Below are 19,283 nucleotides of genomic sequence, written 5' to 3' on the forward strand. Positions count from 1 at the left end.
ATTTACACATTATAACTAACAAGCGAACTTAAAACAATTAGTGAACTAAAGTGCCATGTGGTTACCAGTACTTTAGAATAGAACTAAGATACAATAACCAACATACCATTACCATTACTTTCTATTCCAACAACCTTATGAATATTAAGATATATTATCTTTTCATCTATAGAACGCTTTTAAGATAACTTTTTTTTTGCATCTAAATAATACCAGAATACAATTTGTTTTTAGAAAAATCAAGACGGTAAAATTGTTTGTTGTTTTAATAAGATGGAAAATAATGTATTCTATGTTCGAAAAAGTAACGGAAGTCCAAAAGAATACTTACTCTTGACAAGATAACACGTCAATAGGCGTATTGAATGAATACAAATGTCTAGAGTAGACAAGGCTGCCCGAAATAACTTTGGAGATCTTGTTATAAATGTGATAAAATTATTTATCTTACTTCATATATTTCTATTAATAACTTTCAGGAATTATTATAAACTTGTCTTAGACTTCTATAATTTTTTTTTCAAAGTATGTATAGTGATATATAAATAAAAATTGTTATTCATCAACGAAATATTTTAGAAATATTAATTCAACAATTTTTGTTCGTCTTTTGTCTTTTTTTTATTACTGACTAATGTAATTCACTCATTTTCAATTTAATGCTTACTAGATAATATACTTGCTTAATGAACAGATGTTCATAATACTTAAGCAAGTATATTATCTTCATCGAATTCCACTCATTGCTATGTAAAAAAAAAATATAAAACCAATGTCAGCTCCATGCCAGTCGTTCAGCGAGCGTGTTCGTGTTTTTATTGGCACTCGTCGATTTCAGATCTAAAAGCAAAAGACGCAATGTGCTTGTAGAAATTCCAGCAATGACGTAAACAAGAGGGAACCAATAAGGGGAAGGCAATTTTCTGAGGATTTAATCGAGGACAGATTTGCCAGATCATATCGGAAAAGGATAGGACTCGGTATAAATAGGTTCAGATCCGTTATAAATCCTTCTTGTAATTCTACTTAGATTTGTTATACAACTTACATTATGAGGATTTGTAAATAGAGTGCCAGTAAAATTGAACGTATTTAACTTGTGCCGTGTGGTTCCCGGCACCAATATAAAAAAAGAATAGGACCACTCCGTGACGTTCCTATGGAAGTCGATAAAGGCGACTAAGGGAATGGCTACTAAACTTGGGCTTCTTCTTGTAGGCGACGGGCTAGCAACTTGTCACTATTTGAATCTCAATTCCATCAGTAAGCCATACGGCTGATCAAAGCTTTTAGTCTTTTCCAGACTGTTGGCTGTATTTAGACGTAATTATATATATGTATGTATAAACTCCCATTTAGTCTTTAAAGAGATAAAGTAACTGCCTGCTAATCGAATACATTTCTGAGCCAGCAGACAGGAAAATGAAAATACCTCCATTAGCACAGTATCGGCTGGAAGCGGCACAAAAGCTATTAGTTCTCAATAAGCCGAGCGAACTCTAAGTTGCAAGATTGAATGAAACCCCTAAAGGGCTTTAAATTTTTATATTAAATTGCCAGTGACCTACCGGACTTCACGGCCGAGCTATTTTAAATGATTTTAGAAAATGTGTCGTGTGGTTCCCGACAATAATAGTAAAAAGAATAGGATCGCTCCCACTCTTTTTAATGGATGTCGTAAAATACAACTAAGGGATAGGCTATTTGAAGGCGATAGTCTAGCAACCTGTCACTATTTGAATCTCAATTTCATTTTTAAAGCATACAGCTAAACGTGGCCTTTAACTCTTTTCAAGACTGTAGGCTCTGTCTACTCCGCAAGGGATATGGGATAAGGGCCATGTCATCAGGCAGATTATTACTATGACATTTCTCCAATGGAGAGCCTATTGGAGATATGTCATAGTAATTTCTGGCAATGCTTTTGGGAAAAGAAAAAATGAAAATTTAGTTAACTTGGGCGGAAATGTGATCAAAACTATTCAAAAGGAAAATTGTAAAAAAAATCGTTCACTACCTAATTTTCGGGTAATTTTAATTGCATATTTCGCTACTCTTCAGGAAATTAGGTATCACGTAACGACTACATGACCCAAAATAATTTTAAAGATAGTGACTTTCTCAATGATCTTAAATAAACTCGCTGCTAAGAATTTTAGATCTACCCCCTCTCCTCCTGTAGATTACTATACTTACCTATTAGCATATAAATTATACGTATGTTCACAGGGTGTTTGACATTACCAAAGTGACACCTATCATCTACCCACGCCTTCACTAAACATCAATGTTTCTACGAATTCTATTAAAATTGACGGGTGAAGATGGATGGAATACATAATGATTGCTTTAAATTAAACTGTTTCTGCCTGAATAAAGTACTGTGATTGATCTAAAAAGTTTGTGTGTCTTGTTGGTAGATATGATTGAATTTGTTTATTTTCAATGCAATGTATCAATTAATGACGTCAAACGTTGCAAAAAGTTGATACCGCTAACGACGGAACAAGCGACATTGTGGCGTGTTATACCTATATATACATATACATCACGCGTCTTTTACGAAGGGGTGGACAAGAACTAAATCTTTTCGCTTGCTACGATACCTTAATACTTCTTTTGCTTCATTCACATTGACCATTGATTCATGCAAGCTCGCCAGGCGGTAAAAATAAAAAAGATATTTGATTCTATGACAAGATTCCCGAAATAACCGAATTTCATTCCGAAATTGTAAACTATACTTAGTCAAATAAACATAAGGACTACTTTTAATGTCGTGTGGTCCCCGGCACTTTAGAATAGGACCACTTCATCATTTCGCCAGGGATGTTTTATAAGGCAACCAAAAAATAGGCTAGCAATCAGTCATTATATTTGAATATCAATTCCATCATTTTTGCCATACAGCTGAACGTGTCATTCAGTCTTTTCAAGACAGTTGGCTCTGTCTACCTTACAAGGAATATAGATGTGATAATATGTATGTACATACATTAAAACCATAATAATAATGTCTGTTCAGAGATTATAATTAAGGAATACTTGATTAATCATCGTTCTCGCATTTGCCTGTCCCTAGGGAGTGCTTGAGTTTCGTTTATGATTACGGATTATTTCATGATCTAAATGGGGATAAGCAAATCCCATGGGACCTTCCGGAGGAACTCCACCTTGTAATATTACATTGTTATCCCCTACAAGTTAGACAGAGCCAATAGCCTGGCAAAAAAGTCACGCTTAGCTAGACAGCTTAATAAAGGAATTTAGATTCACAGATAGTGACATGTTGCTAGCCCATCAGAAGAAGAATCTTCTGTGTAGAGGAGATGGGGGTGTGCCTGTGAATAAAATTCTGAAGTGGGTAAGTTTTACACGCAATTGTTCAAGTCTTCTGCAACCATGAAGAGTAACCTAACCCATTCATACACACACATCTAGTTACCTGAATGTGCAGGTTCCCTTGCAATGTTTTCGCTAACCCTATGAGCATCCTTATCAATCAATTTACGTAATTGAGTTCAAACTCTTTGGTAGAGGTAGAATTAGAACTCATGAAAACGTATTTTTAATTCAGACATTTGAACCGATCAACACTTTACATATACATACATTACATCTTTATCCTTTACGGTGTAGACAAATCTGAAAATAAGAACCTCACAGACTATCGCTGTAATTCCCAGACGGAGATAGATGAATGACCCTTTAATGACTTAATGCTGTTTGGCATTCTCTACCAGTCAACCAGCTGACAAACAGAAAAACTTTAAGTCGGTGGTGCGACAAAGTGCACATGCATACTGCAAAATATTAACATTACAAAAAAATCATAAGATACATAAAATACATTATACATACATATATAAAATATCAAATTAGGATGACCCATTATTGATCTGCCCAAGTACGTAGATCTCTTCAAGCAAGCTCGTTGGTTTTAAGGTACATTATTACAGCCAGTATAATTGCAATATTCCGGGAACCTCATCAATACTTGGCCGGGACCTTCAGCTGTCGATGCAAGAATTTATGCATTGCACGCTATAAATCCACTGCAGTAACTGTCTGTAGTTCGGCCATCCATCTCCAACGATCCCTTTCAAGTCTCTCGTTGCAACTGCACAAGTTAATATATTGCTTGCATCTCGAGATTAAATAAACATGTTCTGCATTGAAACATTCAATGGGTATTTAGTTTTTAGCACTGGTTTTAGTAATAAGTTATTCTGAAGTTTGTTTCATACATACATAGGTACATATGGTCACGTCTATATCCCTTGCGGGGTAGACAGAGCCAATAGTCTTGAAAAGACTGAATGGCGTTCAGCTATTTGGCTTAATGATAGAATTGAGATTCAAATAGTGACAGGTTGCTAGGCCATCGCCTAAAAAAGAATCCCAAGTTGTAAGCTTATCCCTTAGTCGCCTTTTACGACATCCATGGGAAAGAGATGTAGTGGTTCATTATTTTTTCATTAGTGCCGAGAACCACACGGCTACACGGCAAGTTTGTTTCAAGACGAAGAAGATACTCGTATCACTTCTTTATCTCTTAAGGGGTAGACAGAGCTAATCCTTTCGAAAATACTCGAGGGCCATGTTCAGCTGGATTGCTCTATGATATGGATATTTTGATTTTAAAAATATATAATTATTAAGTTGTTTTGAAACTATTTGAGCACAGTGATGCAACATATGCACTGAACTGTGCAACTTCAAAGGTGCTTAAAAAGAATACAATATCAAAGCAACGAACTGTGTTTTTGGTACGTTTGTTAGAAAACATGCATTTTTGTCACAGTTCAATTTGAAATTGTGATCAAAACTGCCAAAGTTAGCTTTTGGCAGTGAAAAATATTGTCAGGAATTCCAATTTCTAGAAACATTAGCTTTTACCGGCAGTGTGTTCCGCGAGAATTTAACGCCATCTACAAAAGATTTGAGCTTAATGAAAAGTATCCTTTATCCTTCTCTCTTCTTAAGTTTGAGTATATGAAGTCATATAAGTATATATCCCGTATATATACTTACATGACGTCATATACTAAAACTCAATGTTTTACAAATAACTTTAAACTTTTGGAATCCCGTCCCGTTTAGCCTTTTTCTTTATTGTAGAAAATGCTGCAGTGCAGTTTGTTACCGCTTCTTCTACACTGACTCTTTGGAAGCGGCGGTAGACTTACTTTTAAGTAATTTAATTCGATGTCCTAACATCTGCCTTTTTCTATGTATTACATTAAAACCGAATTATCTAAGACATAACCACATAAAACATAATTTCTAAATCTCTTTTTGGCGATGATTTTGACAAATACACTTGCTTAGAAACCCTTATTAATAAAAAAAAGGGTTCAACCAACAACTAAACTAAACATCAACCAACAAACCTAAGCACTCGAAACCTAAATAATTACATAGTACATAATATATACATTTACAAAGGATTTTCAAATTTCCCAAAGGATCCAGCCTCTGAACTAGAGAGTATAATATACTCAGACAATTGAATAACAATTTAAGTGCCTTACTTAATGCTATTTTAGTGTAATAGTATTCCGAGTCTTCCCACAGGAGCTCTGGCGGCCACAGCGCACTTACCACCGATTTATTGCATAAGGCGGGTGCAAATTATATGCGACCGTAAGGCGTTTTAACTAAATTCTGATAGCACTTATATGCCGTCGAGTAAGCAAGCAAAAAATATCGGTTCTCGTCTTAATGACAGCAGAGTGAATTTTTGGGACGATGATGAACCTATTATATTATCTACTTAAATAAAAATTCAATAGAATTTGGATGAAAAAAGAAATTCACACAAATTAATATTGGGAGATTATGATAAGATCATAGAAAGAGGCGGTATTACGTAGAAAATTATATTTTCTGAATATAAATTTTTTCCGGAAGTTTTATATAAAGATGAAGATGATAAAAATACATATAACAAGTCAAGATTGTTATTTTTTTTGTGTGTCTGCACAGAAATCTAAATACAGTGTCTATGGTGTCTTCCACTACGCAAGTTACTAAATAGTGTATTCCAAACCAAAACTTTATAATCTCAATAAACACACACGTTTCGCTTTAGCTCACATCCTTACCTATATTATTAAATGTTAACATTCAATTTATATGTCACGCGGTCGTATGTAATTTGCAAGCGCCAACCGAGATAAATCTTGGTGGAATCTACATTGCATTCGACGCCCACATCCAGAGATTCTTCAAATTGCAGTATTTTCGATGATTTTCAATTTGCTAGGCGTTTGTTGCGGATTTAGACTGATGTTTTTCGCGTTTATATACATATGGTCACGTCTTTATCCGTTACGGAGTGGACTGAGCCAAAAGTCTTTAAAAGACTAAAAGGAAAGGAAAAAGAAAAATTCAAAGTTTATAAGTCTTGATTTATTTTAGAAACTGCACGAGAAGGGAGGCAGTTGGATATGTTTTATCTTTGCTACCAGACCAGCATGAAGTCTTTAATAAACTTTAAGTCCAAACAGTCAAGTAATTATAAATAGCATCAACGTTCTTGAACTTTAATGTATTCAGCCTCTACCTGAAAATGTCAAGATGTAGTAAAAATAAAAAATATTACAGAAAAGCCTTATACAAATAAATTTAAAAAATCTAGCAATTAATACCTATTAGGTTAGAATTGGCTGTTAGGTTGCATCGGATTTATGAATAAAATATGCATATAACGTATTGAAAGTAAACCAGGCATAATAGCCAATGTGTTACGTAAAAAAATGTCATACACCCAACTGCTCCAATATTCATATCTCTTCTTATGGGTCTACTGGAAGAGATTTCTATTGAAATAAGTAGCAACTTGTACTTCAATATTTGTGTTAAATGCTTCTGTATGTACTTTTCTGTACATAAATAAATAGACGATTCGAAATATATATATATATATTATTACCACACAAAATAAACCAAATCCCCACGAATGATTATACATTGATATACATAATGTATTTCTTTCTGTAAAATTTATATTTTACACTTAGTTAGTTAAGTTATAGTTCTAGGTACTAATAATAACTTTTACATAACAGTAATACTATGTTGGTGTATATGTTACCGACCAAATCAAATTTCAGGATTAACTTATGTTGCTTAGGCCAATTGATTTGTTCCTATATGCGATAGGATAAAACGGTTTATAAACCTAGGTTAAACTACTTTATCCTGATAGATATTCTCCTAAAAAGGCCGTACTTTTTTATCCTGAGAGTGTGAATTTCTAAAGAAGCTTTCTGAATTTCTAGCCTAAAAATAATAAAACTCAGGCTCTGTCTACCCCGCAAGTGATCTAGACGTGATTATATGAATGAACGAACGGACGGTAACAAATACGTTATTCCATACACTTTCTATATTTAGAGTTAAGTAATCTGTACGGGTTCTAGCAAACTTCATTTGTTTTCGGAGAAAATAAGGAAACTTTAGATTGGTTGTCGATGTACCTACATGTATGCTTTGTTTATATATACATCGAAAGTTCCTTACAATGTTATATTGTTGACAACTTTAAGTAAGGGTCTTTAGTAAAGAACAAAGGATTTTAGTTAATTCAACCGTTAACATAAGTATAGAATGAAAGGCCGCTGGCTATTAGAAAACTTAATCGATAATGTCATGTCCCAAACACAGAGCAAAGGAGAAGCCGTACTTATATACATACGTACACATCCCCTCAACAGTCACGTTTATTCCCCTTGCGGGGTAGACAGAGCAAACAGACTTTTGTGTTGCTACACGGTACCAATAAAAAAAATAAGAGTACCATTCCATCACTTTCCCGTGGATGTCGTAAAAGGCGACTAAGTCTCCCTTAGGCTTATAAACTTGGGATTCTTCTTTTAGGCAATGGGCTGGCAACCTGTCACTATTTGAATCTCAATTCTATCATTAAGCCAAACAGCTGAGTAGTTCGCAAGACCAAAGTTGGCGCTGTCTGTCTACTAATGCACCACTTCTGATATTGTGGTTCTTTTTGCTTTCATTAATAACTATTTAAAAAGGACTGTTAAGATTTATGTGCCATAGCATCTTGGTAAGTATTTGCTTCAAATGCTTTATTTATTCTAAAACATATCTCAATTAACATAAAAAGTGCGACTGCAAGTTTATTTGTTTGTTTGTTACCTATTAACTTTCTCCAAATATCACTTGTATATAAATGAGAGTCTGGAGCAGGACGTAGAGTACCTTTCATCCCGGTAAATACTAAAGTTCCCCTTTTTTCTTTTGTAGGCGGCGCTAAATTCCTCACTTTTTGTAGGTGGCGCTAAATTCCTCACTTTTTGTAGGTGGCGCTAATTTCGTCGTATTTTGATAGATGGTTTCCGCGATTCACGCGGACAAAGTGGGTAGCAAGTAACAATATATATACGTAACTTTCTAATGTAACAATATTAATGTATGACGAATTTCTTAAATTAAACGTTACTGCGTGGTTTAATGCGATTAAAAGTCTCATCGCATTGTCGCTAATGAACGCGATTCTACAAATTTTGAAACACGTGTGACACCGCATACAGCTGCCTCACTTCCCCCTTCTCATCTTTGTGTACTTACATTTCAAGGAATATGTTAAGCTATTTGACATATATGGCGTGAAACGATTATATAAGTTAAGATTTATAAAGGTTAAATGCCTTACACGGTTGTACTCGTGAAGTTTAGTCTTTAGTTACAATACAAATTAGTGAAAATTCTGCAATCAATTAACCCCCATATATATATTTACCTACACAATAAAAATGGTTACTAGTTATGGGTTAAAAATATTTCAAGATAATGGAGTCCATCTTGAAAATTAATAAATGCATATCGAGTGATTGAATTAGGCGATCTATCAGTTATAATTTTGTTGATGAATACAGAAGAAGTAAAATTTTATTTCTGTAAACGTGTCAACGTGCCAATAGTCAGCGGATTTTATTCCATAAGGTTTTGAGTTTGAGTGGAAAGAAGAATCGAAGCTTTTCCCTCGATAGTCTTTTACTAGATGTAAAAGAAGCAACTGGCCAGCACTATGTTTTATTAGTATGAGTAAGTAATGTAGAAAATTATTTCAAAATTGGAAATGATGTCAAATATCATACTGAATCCTTAGTAATTACGAGTAAGTGAAAGAAAAATAATTTAGTTATAAGTAGGTTATATTTCATCAAACACATTTATTTTCACCTATCATAGATTTAGCCAATGATCTAGATGGAATATTTTCCGCGTGAATATCACTAATATGTTATTATATTTCAAAGGAAAAAAATCGTACCTTGAGAGATTTGCCAAAAGAAAACATCAAATTAATTCCGTCTACAAACACTTTCTACTCAGAATAATTTACGTCATTCCTCGACATTTGTTTGAGCACCAAATACTAAGATTACAGAATTGCAACTCTGTTCTAAATCTTCTGAACATCTGATTTGTACTGAGTTCAAAAACGGAGGCCTCTGATAGATAATCTGAGGTATTTTTGTTTCGCGATAATTCAACCAAATTTAAAGCTCATTTCGGCTGCATGTTTTTTAAAGTTTGTTTCACCATAACTAGAAGTAATATTTTAACTTATTTTGATGATTCAATTTTCTTTGATAGCATATTTATGTTCATCAAGGTAAGATGATGAAACTTTGAAAAAAAAAAAAACAAACAGTTCAGTTTTCTGATATAACGGCACTATCAAAGTCTTACTGCAAAATTGCACTTATTTGCTATTACAACTTACTTAAAATCCCTTGATTCAATGAAGTAAATTGTAATAGCAATCGCTAAATTGTACAAATTTTGGTTTAAGTATTAAAAAAAATATATATTTAAATAAAAACTTTAAAACAGAATTCGTTTGCACAACTCGAAGTCATGTGATATATTATTATATCAGTTTTTAAAACAATTTATAATGATAAATTGTTTGAGAAACAATTTATGAATTGTCTTAAAAACTGAAAATTATTTGTTTTATTTTAATAGTAAGGAAAAATTGTGCGTAAGTTTGACTCACACTTGTGGTCTTAAATATTTATCCTACATTTATCCTATAGTTACTCCAACTTCATGGCAGCGGTGTTTCCTGTATCACATCTGTTAAAATAAGCCTCAAAAATGTGTACCCTGAGGTTCATGTCTTGTCAAAGATTGCCTTATTTGCCTTAATTCCAATCTTCATTTGAAGCAAGCGGCACAAAAACAGTACCTACTTATTAAAAAGCCCTTTGTACCAAAAACATTTCATTCGTATTTATGCTGTTTATTTATCGCTTAAATCCTAAACATTTTCAGGAAACACCGATATATTTTTTGGTATAAAAACAAAAACAAGTTAATGTGTGAATATGTGCTTCAGAATTTCAACAAACATTATTCATTATCTTACCTGGAAGGGTAGGTAGAGACCATTTTGCAACTTGAATCTTAGAAGTGTACTCTTACTTACACACTCGTGGCTTCGCTTGCGTAAACCAAAAATAGAAACCGATAATTTACTTCTCGTGGAATAACAGAAATTCTGGAAAATCCTCTTTAGCCATTATCACTACAAATGCTTTTGGCATATTTTATTGGTGATTCGTAGTTTAGTTAGTTCAAATTTTACATATACTTTTACATACATACCATGTTTAAATCTCTTACTGGGAAGTCAGAGCCAAGAGTCTCGAAAATACTGAAAAGCAACGCTCAGCTGCACGGCCTAATGATGGAACTGAGTTTTTAATCTTATCAGGTTGCTATTCCATCGCCTTCAAGTTCACAGTGACAAAATTTTTGAAGTATTCACAGAGACTTGACAATTGAATTTAAAAATAGGTAGATTACTTTTATATCTTTTTGAAAAGATAGAAACAAGTCGTGTAATGCTCAAAGAAATTACTGCATTTGTCCTCTAAATTGGGATGTAAAGAGAAATAAAGTGGCTCATCTTTTACCGCCATAAAGTCCGTAAAATGTCACTAAATTTGCGCACTAATAACGTGGATACGTCACGTCTGAGACGTACGATTTAGAGAAGGTGGGTTAATTTTAACCGAATATAAAAAGTATTTGAAAGGATGACTTTGTAACTTCGAGGGATTTTTTTTAATAATAAACATTTACGTCAAAGAAAATAAAAAATAACTATAAATTTAATACAATGTTAATGAACATGTATTTTATCAAATTAATTTATAATTTTGTTGTTTGGTTAGTAATCTGTCCTTGTGGTTTTCAATTCCATTTGGCAGATTCCATGTTATTATGTTTTATAAAAGAGCTAACTTAAATCAAAGTTGTAGGTTTTTCAGTTTTAATGAAAATTATTTGACTGGTTTAGACTGGTGGCAGCCAGAACAAAAATAGAAATAACTTATTTAAATTTATTTATTACGATTATGTTTGGTTAGCTAAGACAACACATTTTTATTACATTACCTATTTATAAAATTAATAACAAGGACATTAGTAGTTTATAAATACCAAAACAAATCTTTGTTATACAAAATGATGACGACGCCTACTAAAGCAAGCATACAAAAGAAAATCCATGTGAATTTAATTATAAAGAATTTGAATAAAAATGAAGTAACTTTCTGTTTGTCTGTCATCTGTTATTAGTTCATGCTTCTACTAACAGGTGTGCGCTGGACCTTATATTTTGCAACCAATTACCATGACATTGATTAAAAGTTCTAAAAGGGATCAAATATGACAGGTGTCAACTTTGGGCATTAGGAGGTAGGGTTTCACATCTAGTTTGTGTTGGTGTAAGTAATCTTATAATTAATTTAAACAAAGGCCAATTTAACCAGAAATGTGTACTTAAGATTTTGTAATGAAGCCATTTATATCTTCTTGGAACAGTAAGAATCTTAATAAAGGCTACTTGACAAATATATTTTTTTTACTTTTAAATAACTTAGTAGATGGTAATATGGTTTTACGCAAGTATCGCTTCCGTTGAAATTTCCATTTGTAAAAAGGAGATTGAGTTTTTCTTCAGATTTTGTCTGTCAGGATGCCAAGTATCATCCGAATCGGTTGGTTTTCGAATTTCAGTTTTACTGGGGTTAGGGGCTAGGGGTTACTGAAAATTATTTTCACTTATATTTTTTCTCTCTACAATATAAGTATGGAATTATAAATAAAATAAGAAAGAATATCCACATACTTTACACACACAGACTTTAAGTTATCCATCATTCAGTCAATCGTTTATGACCATCCCTTATAAATTCAAGTTTGCATTGATATAGCAAGGCTCAACCTCTCTTTGGTCAGTTATAAATGACAAATAATTCGTATCTTGGTCGTGTAAGATTATATGCTTTGGCATTGTTACTACATCATAGAACTCTTCAACTACAGGTCTTGAAATTGGAACTTCGTCGTATTCTTCATCCGTTTCTAAAAGTCCAGAGACAGATGCATGTTTTTCTTTTTCTGTGAATGAATTCTTTATATTTGATTCTTCATTTTGTACAGTTTTCAAATATTCGATATTTTTGAAAGCTATAGTATTACACATGCTTTTATCAAGTGGTCTCGCAGTAGGAAATTGATCTTTTTCTTCATCAACTTTTAATAACTGACGTGCAGATGAAGATTTAACTATTTCGGATACTGGTATCTTAAAACTTGGTCGTTCAAGTGTTGTAATTTTGTAATCCTGTATAGTACTGTTCATTTGATGTGTCTTACTTAATTCATTTTCACATATTTTATGTATTTCGTCTCGCTGTATGATAGCTTGTCGTGATTTAAGTAAATGTGATTTTAGTTCGTGAACATAATTTGCTCCATTAATTGGATTATGTTGTATAGTATTTTCCGATTCATCTACAATGAGAAATGTTTCAGTTTCCTTTGTTTTCTTTTTCAATGTATCAAAATTAATTTCAAACGGCATGTTTGCTTCATTAGAAACTTGTGGAGAATAATCTTTTCTTGTTGTTTGTTCAGTCGTCAAAACTGCAGTTTCTTCTAACATCACTTTGTAGTTTTGCGTTCTTATTTTGTACAGTAAAACAGCTATTATAAGGGAAAGTATAATGACCGTGCTTCCTAATACACATATTGCGATGGTTTCTGTAATGACAATAAAAACTAGGTATAAAAACTAGATAAATATAGGAATGAAATAAACCTATATTATTAAACATATACATTTCTTCTCAAAATTCAAGAGACACACACACACTAACAAAAAATGTATGAAAAAACGTACTTCCCAATTCGACACCACTGTTGCAATAACACATTTTGATGATACGCGTTATTCCCTCGACTACTCTTTAATAAAAGACCATTATGAGGATAAAGCAAATATTTCCTTTGTATTGTTTTTCCTTATAGATATTATTACAAATTACGCACATAATAAACCATTAGATAATAATGACATGATATTTAAATCGCATCAACATACATATATAAAGTCACGCCTTTATTCCGGAAGGGTAGGTAGAGTCTTATCTTTCCACTTATCACCATATTGTGACGGTTTAAGCTTTTTTTCCAATTATTCATAACTACCTTTTGCCCAATTTTTAAAACTATAGTAGTAGTAATAATTTATGGAATAAAAGGCAGAGGAAGACTTAGAATAAACTATTTTGATTAAATAAAGTAAAAAAGTAATCGTTACAACATATTAATAAATAAAAAATGACATGAATGTTAACGCTTAAATTTAAGATAAAGAAGCAGCTTTTGTCCACGGCTTTGCCGTAAATCCTACGGAAACAGTGCTTTTCCCTAAGATAAAAGTAAGGATGTAGGTATGTGTGGTATCCCTAGATAAGATCCCTAGATGATATAAACTAATTATACTTTAATATTAACGTTTAATTATCTAATTTACATTTTGACATTCATTGCATTTTCTTTTCTTTCTATATTTTCCTTTTTTCAAACAAAGTTAATGGGTTTACAGAACTAAAGACTGAAAATACTTTCAAAAGATACCCCAGACAAGAAATATAATTAGTAAAAATACGACTAATACAAGCATGTACAATTTTATCATTTATAAAACCCAACACATTTTCAGCAAACAAATGAATGACGTATTCAGACTAAATGCGCTCTATATTCGCAGCAATGCTTTTATTTCAAACCTTTTGTGAGTGTTGAAAGTTGACAGCAACACTTCCAAGCTGCATTCTCTAACGTAAATAACATTGGGAGAATGTTTCAATTTGAATATTTTTCTTCGTAGGGTAGACAACACTACCGGCTTTTCCTTTATTGTTCAAACTTTTTATTACGCATGTGCCGATAGACAGTCCGCCAGGGAGATTTATTGGAGGCTTAACAAAGTTGAGTGAGACTTTTCTCCGTTTGATACTACGAGAAAAATCTTTCATACATACATACCTACATAAAATCACGCCTTTTTCTCGGAGGGGTAGGCAGAGGGGTAGTAGAGAGTACTCTTTCCGCTTGCCACAATCTCTGCACACTTCCTTCGCTTCATCCACATTCATAACTCTCTTCATGCAAGCTCGGTGGTTTCGGCTACTCTTGACCTGACCCTTTAACAAAAAAAAATCTTCTGCCTCAAAAAGCAACAGTTTAATATTTTGAGATAATAATGTAGTTCATTTTAGTCTGGTAGCGAATAAAATGCACAGTGTGTGCTAACTGCTTTTCTTTCCGTAAAAATTCTAGTAAAAAATGGGAAAGGTTTGCTGCACTTGGGGTACTCCTTTTGGGCAATGCCTTTCTGAATCTCAATTCTGAGTTGCAAAAGATGTAAACTTATAAAGCTTTGTCTGCCGTAAGGAATCAAGAAGGGATAGTATGTGGTTGTTATTGAAGTAAATAATTTATAAATTTGTATTTTGTCTAACCCTATTATGATTGAAGCAAACAATTTTGAAACCGAATGCAGTTAGTTGAAATGCAAGCTGATGTGTTGCTTCATAAAATTAGTTATTCTCATAGAAATTCAATCCCTGGTTATTCCCAATGTACATATAATCTGGTTGGGAATTTCTGTTGATGAAAAAATTAAAAGTGATTTTTGAAGTCATTGAGTAATTTGACTCACTTGGTCCACCGTTTAGAAATATGCTTTGAATAAAGAAATATGCGAATTAAGTAATTTCTATAATTTACTTTAATTTTATTATCTATCTTTGCTTAGTTAGTTTCGTTTTGTTTAACCATATAGTTTCTATGCCGGAACTATTTTTACATTAGGATTTCACCTGAAATCTGCAAAATTAAATTGATTGTCATTCAAAATCAAGCTATTACCATTTGATATTAATCGCTTACTACGTTTTCTTACAGTTTAATCGATAATTTCCAGAGTGTTTCTAGATCCATCAACTTTAAGCTTTTTAAGGACGTTGTAAGTCCTTCAAATTATTAAGGCTTATTTATATTCATTGAACCGATGTAATTCATGGAAATTCTTTATTTGAGAAATTCATCCCAAAATTTCAAAGGGACCGGTCGGAGTCCGAGGCATTCTGGGACGGAATTCCAAACGACTGAAGAATGTTTGTGCTATTTTAATTCATCAATTACAAAAGGATATGTCACTGTGAAGGGTTAAATTAAAGATGTTTAAAAATTATTCAAGTTTTTTCATCAATTTGATAGTTTACCACATTTATGTAATGCGTTGCCATACTTTATAAATATACTTTACCATACTATATAGGTACTTTACAAATGTTTTCCCAGAATTACTTTTATACGGTAACATCAAATTCGATAAATATATAATCCACGAAGTACAGACGCAATAATATCAAATGACACGGACCAGGAGTTACATATCGCGATAATAGTTGTTACTCATACATTACTTAAATTACGACGATTTTTGAGAGTTGATAAGTTTACATACAGTTTTAACATGTGGTAATGCCAGAGTGTTTAAGTAGAAACAGATCCATTTCGAATTTTTAACTTTACTCTCCTTTGTTTGCCATAAAATATTGTTTTCCGATTTTGGGTCGTTAGGGACAAACGTAGCGTCACTGACGCGTGCGCCGCGCATACTTAATATAATAGCCGTGGAGATCGACCTATTTTTTTGCACTCTGAGTGAACACGTACCTATATCACTAACTTTAATCAGTAGTAAGTAATCCAGTAAGTAAAATCAAAGTATGTATATAAAGCTATACCAATGCATTGGGCTAGCCTTTAATGATAGTGTAAGAAAGATAAATAAATGAATACAATCAATTTTAAAGGCATGTCTGCAAATACTTAAGATGTCCCATATTGTAACGCTTAGAGGTTTAAGTTTGATTGCAGAAGGTGTACACTGCGGTATGACCACAGAACCTTTTGGTTATATGAGCCGAACCATGCGCTATTCTTGCGTTTGCTCTTAAACAGCGCACCCTTTCTTAACTCCTCCAAAATCTCTTTTGTGTCTCTTTAGTTCTGTATTTTACGGAGGCCGTCGATACACATTACGCCTCACGTAGCTATGCCAATGAGGTCCACAGTCGAGCTCTTCGCAGCTCTGAGAATCTTCGCTTAGCGACATCAGAATACTCCACAATTTTTACTCACATTAGTTTAGAGTAGTACAATCTGTGCGCCTATGAAACTCCCTGCCAAACTCTATACATCGTGCCCCGACCTTGGCCAGCTTTGATTCCTAAATTTATTCACACTACCTATGTACTTATCACTGTTATTCCTGCCTCTATTCCTTTTTGTTCTACTTTTAATTTCATCTTTATAATAAGTGTATAAAGTGTATGTTTAACTTGTCTCTGTACACACATTTTCACTTTATTGTTTTTATATATATGTAAGTTTATTTCAAGAATTATATCTATGTACGTCGAACAGACGATAGTAGGTAGGTAGGCTATTTCTCTAAATATTCTCTTGTAACTCCGCAACTAATTCTCACTCACGAAATTTTCTTGTGGTTGCCTGGAAGAGATTGCAAAATGTGATAAGGCCGCCTTCTGTAAATTACCTTAATATTAGCTTAGGACAAATTTATTGTTATAATTTCATATGCAATAAAGGGTGTTCTATCTATCTACGCCATCACCGAATAGAATACCAAACCCAACTATGACATTATAAATGCGAATTTACGCGTTATCCACTGAAGAATTCTTTTTGAAATTGCATATATACAATGAAGAGTCTAGAGAAGCATATAGGGAATTTCTCATGCTGGTAAAATCTATAGCTTCCGTGGGATTGGCAAAAAACCTGTATTTTTTTGTAGGTAGTAAATTCGCGCAGGCGAAGCTAAACATAAGGATGGATCGATAAAATTTTATCAGATTCGCGTTACTGAGCATTGCAACAGTCAGTTTCCTCTGTTATTGACAGCTTTACTCAGCTGGAAATGATGGCTGCTTTAATTCTATTCTGCGTTGAGTACATCTGCGTCTGACAGTCACGCTGCTCATTTTATTGCGAATAACTGACAGGAAAATAAGATTTATTTGACAGGTAATGCGGAAAATGCGAGTGATCGCAGACGAAATGGTCTCGGTATTATTTGCAACGAGCGAGCACTAGACATAAAATGGTTCGTCCAGTTCAATTCGAGTTTGGACGTTATTTGTCAATATTAAACGAAGTTTACACAGACACACACACTGGTCATGTACAAAATCCTAATTAATTATTTTTTTTCTATAACTGACTTTTGCAATCTGTGCGGGAAGAAAAATATCTGACACACATACACAGATTTTCATCGCTACCAGACCAGCACGAAAGTTTGCATTTGATAAATCTACTATTCCCTTAGTCGTCTTTATGATATGTACACGGGAATGAAAAAAAGTAATTTAACGTACTTAGCTTTGCATATCTTATACTTCAGTGAGTTTCCGACCTTTTTCAACCAGATCATTGTCGTTTTATCCAAATAAATCACCAGACATCCGTCAGGCTCATAGTAAGTGGAAATCCATAGTTTATTCTCGAGAAATAAGGGTATGATCAATGTGCGATTTAGACAAATGCCTTGCGAGTGACCTATTGCTTTGAACTTAGTAAGCGAAGCTAGTGGAGTCTCTAGTATTTTTGGGTTTGGTTCCAACTGCACCCATGTATTATTGAAACTTTCCATTCATCCTTATTACTAAAGCCTTAAATTCGAAAGTAAGTTTGTTTATTTCCATGTAATAAGTACATACATACATACATATGGTCACGTCTATATCCCTTGCGGGGTAGATAGAGCCAACAGTCTTGAAAAGACTGAATGGCCACTTCAGCTATTTGACTTAATGATAGAATTGAGATTCAAATAGTGAGAGGTTGCTAGCCCATCGCCTAAAAAAGAATCCCAAGTTTGTTAGCCTATCCCTTAGTCGCCTTTTACGACATCCATGAGAAAGAGATGAAATAAGTACTTATTTATAAGTATTAAGAGAAATACATTACTTTTCACGCGGGCAGAACTCCGGGCCAATGCTAGTTCACATATGGATATGACATAATTCACAACATGTGGCTTATGATCATGGTAATCGAAAGTGTATCAATTTTTTGCGCAATCTGTAATGACCTTAGCCGTGGTTACATTATATTTGGTGTTTGGGAAAATTATCATAATACAGGGTGTATCCAGTAACCGTCGTTATCGACAAATTGTCCGTGTGGAAATAGCATTCATTGTTTGTTTTACATCATTCGCGGGCAGACCAATGTAGGTATGTATTTATATATATTTGATTACTCTTAGGGGCAAAGAAAAGGGAAGTCGAGAAAAGTATTTTCTTTGTAGGCGTTGTGTTTTGTTTTTTTTACCATCTGTGCGAACCCAGTTTGTGCTCAGTAAGAGGTCTCAGAGCTCTTGTGGAATTTTAGTTTATTTAGGGGCAAATAATACTAGAGTTAGTTAACTAAAGAGGTTTCTTAACAATGTTGCCATTTGTGACATTTTTGTGAGCCGTGTGGTTCCCGGCGTCAATACAGAAAAGAATAAAACCACTCCATCTCTTTCCCATGAATGTCGTAAAAGGCGAGTAAGGGATAGGCTTACAAACTCGGAATTCTCTTTTAGGCGATGGGCTAGCAACCTGTCTCTATTTGAATGTCAATTCTATCACTAAGCCAAATAGCTGAACGTGGCCTATTTGTCTTTTCAAGACTGTTGGCTCTGTCTACCCCACAAGGAATATAGTCGTGACCGATGTATGTATGTATTTACGTATGTATGTGACATTTTTGTGAAACCACCGCAAAATATTTTATTTAATTCCTGATTTTGTCTACTCCACGCAACATTCTCTCTCTTCTTTTCTCTTTTGAATTTTCCT

General features: G+C 33.5%; 2 protein-coding genes across 2 annotated transcripts in view; one reads left to right on the forward strand and one right to left on the reverse strand.

The window, feature by feature from the left end:
* The window catches only part of LOC106143359 (neuropeptide CCHamide-2 receptor), a 53,322-nt gene that overhangs the window by 13,013 nt on the left and 21,026 nt on the right, over positions 1-19,283 (forward strand). The gene's annotated exons all lie outside the window — the stretch shown is intronic.
* Positions 12,176-13,294, reverse strand: LOC106143360 (uncharacterized). The gene is made up of 2 exons (XM_013345418.2): positions 13,235-13,294; positions 12,176-13,095 (listed from the first exon to the last, which is right to left on the reverse strand). The coding sequence occupies exons 1-2, from the start codon at positions 13,266-13,268 to the stop codon at positions 12,236-12,238; spliced, it is 894 nt and encodes a 297-aa protein (XP_013200872.2). The 5' UTR covers positions 13,269-13,294; the 3' UTR covers positions 12,176-12,235.

The sequence above is a fragment of the Amyelois transitella genome, chromosome 17, assembly GCF_032362555.1.
Source record: "Amyelois transitella isolate CPQ chromosome 17, ilAmyTran1.1, whole genome shotgun sequence".
Lineage (NCBI taxonomy): Eukaryota > Metazoa > Arthropoda > Insecta > Lepidoptera > Pyralidae > Amyelois > Amyelois transitella.

Coding starts and splice junctions, on each gene's coding strand:
- LOC106143360 (XM_013345418.2), bottom strand. CDS start 13,268: ATGTGTTATTGCAACAGTGGTGTCGAATTGGGAA. Junction 13,096..13,234: donor CAGTGGTGTCGAATTGGGAA/GTACGTTTTTTC, acceptor TTGTCATTACAG/AAACCATCGCAATATGTGTA.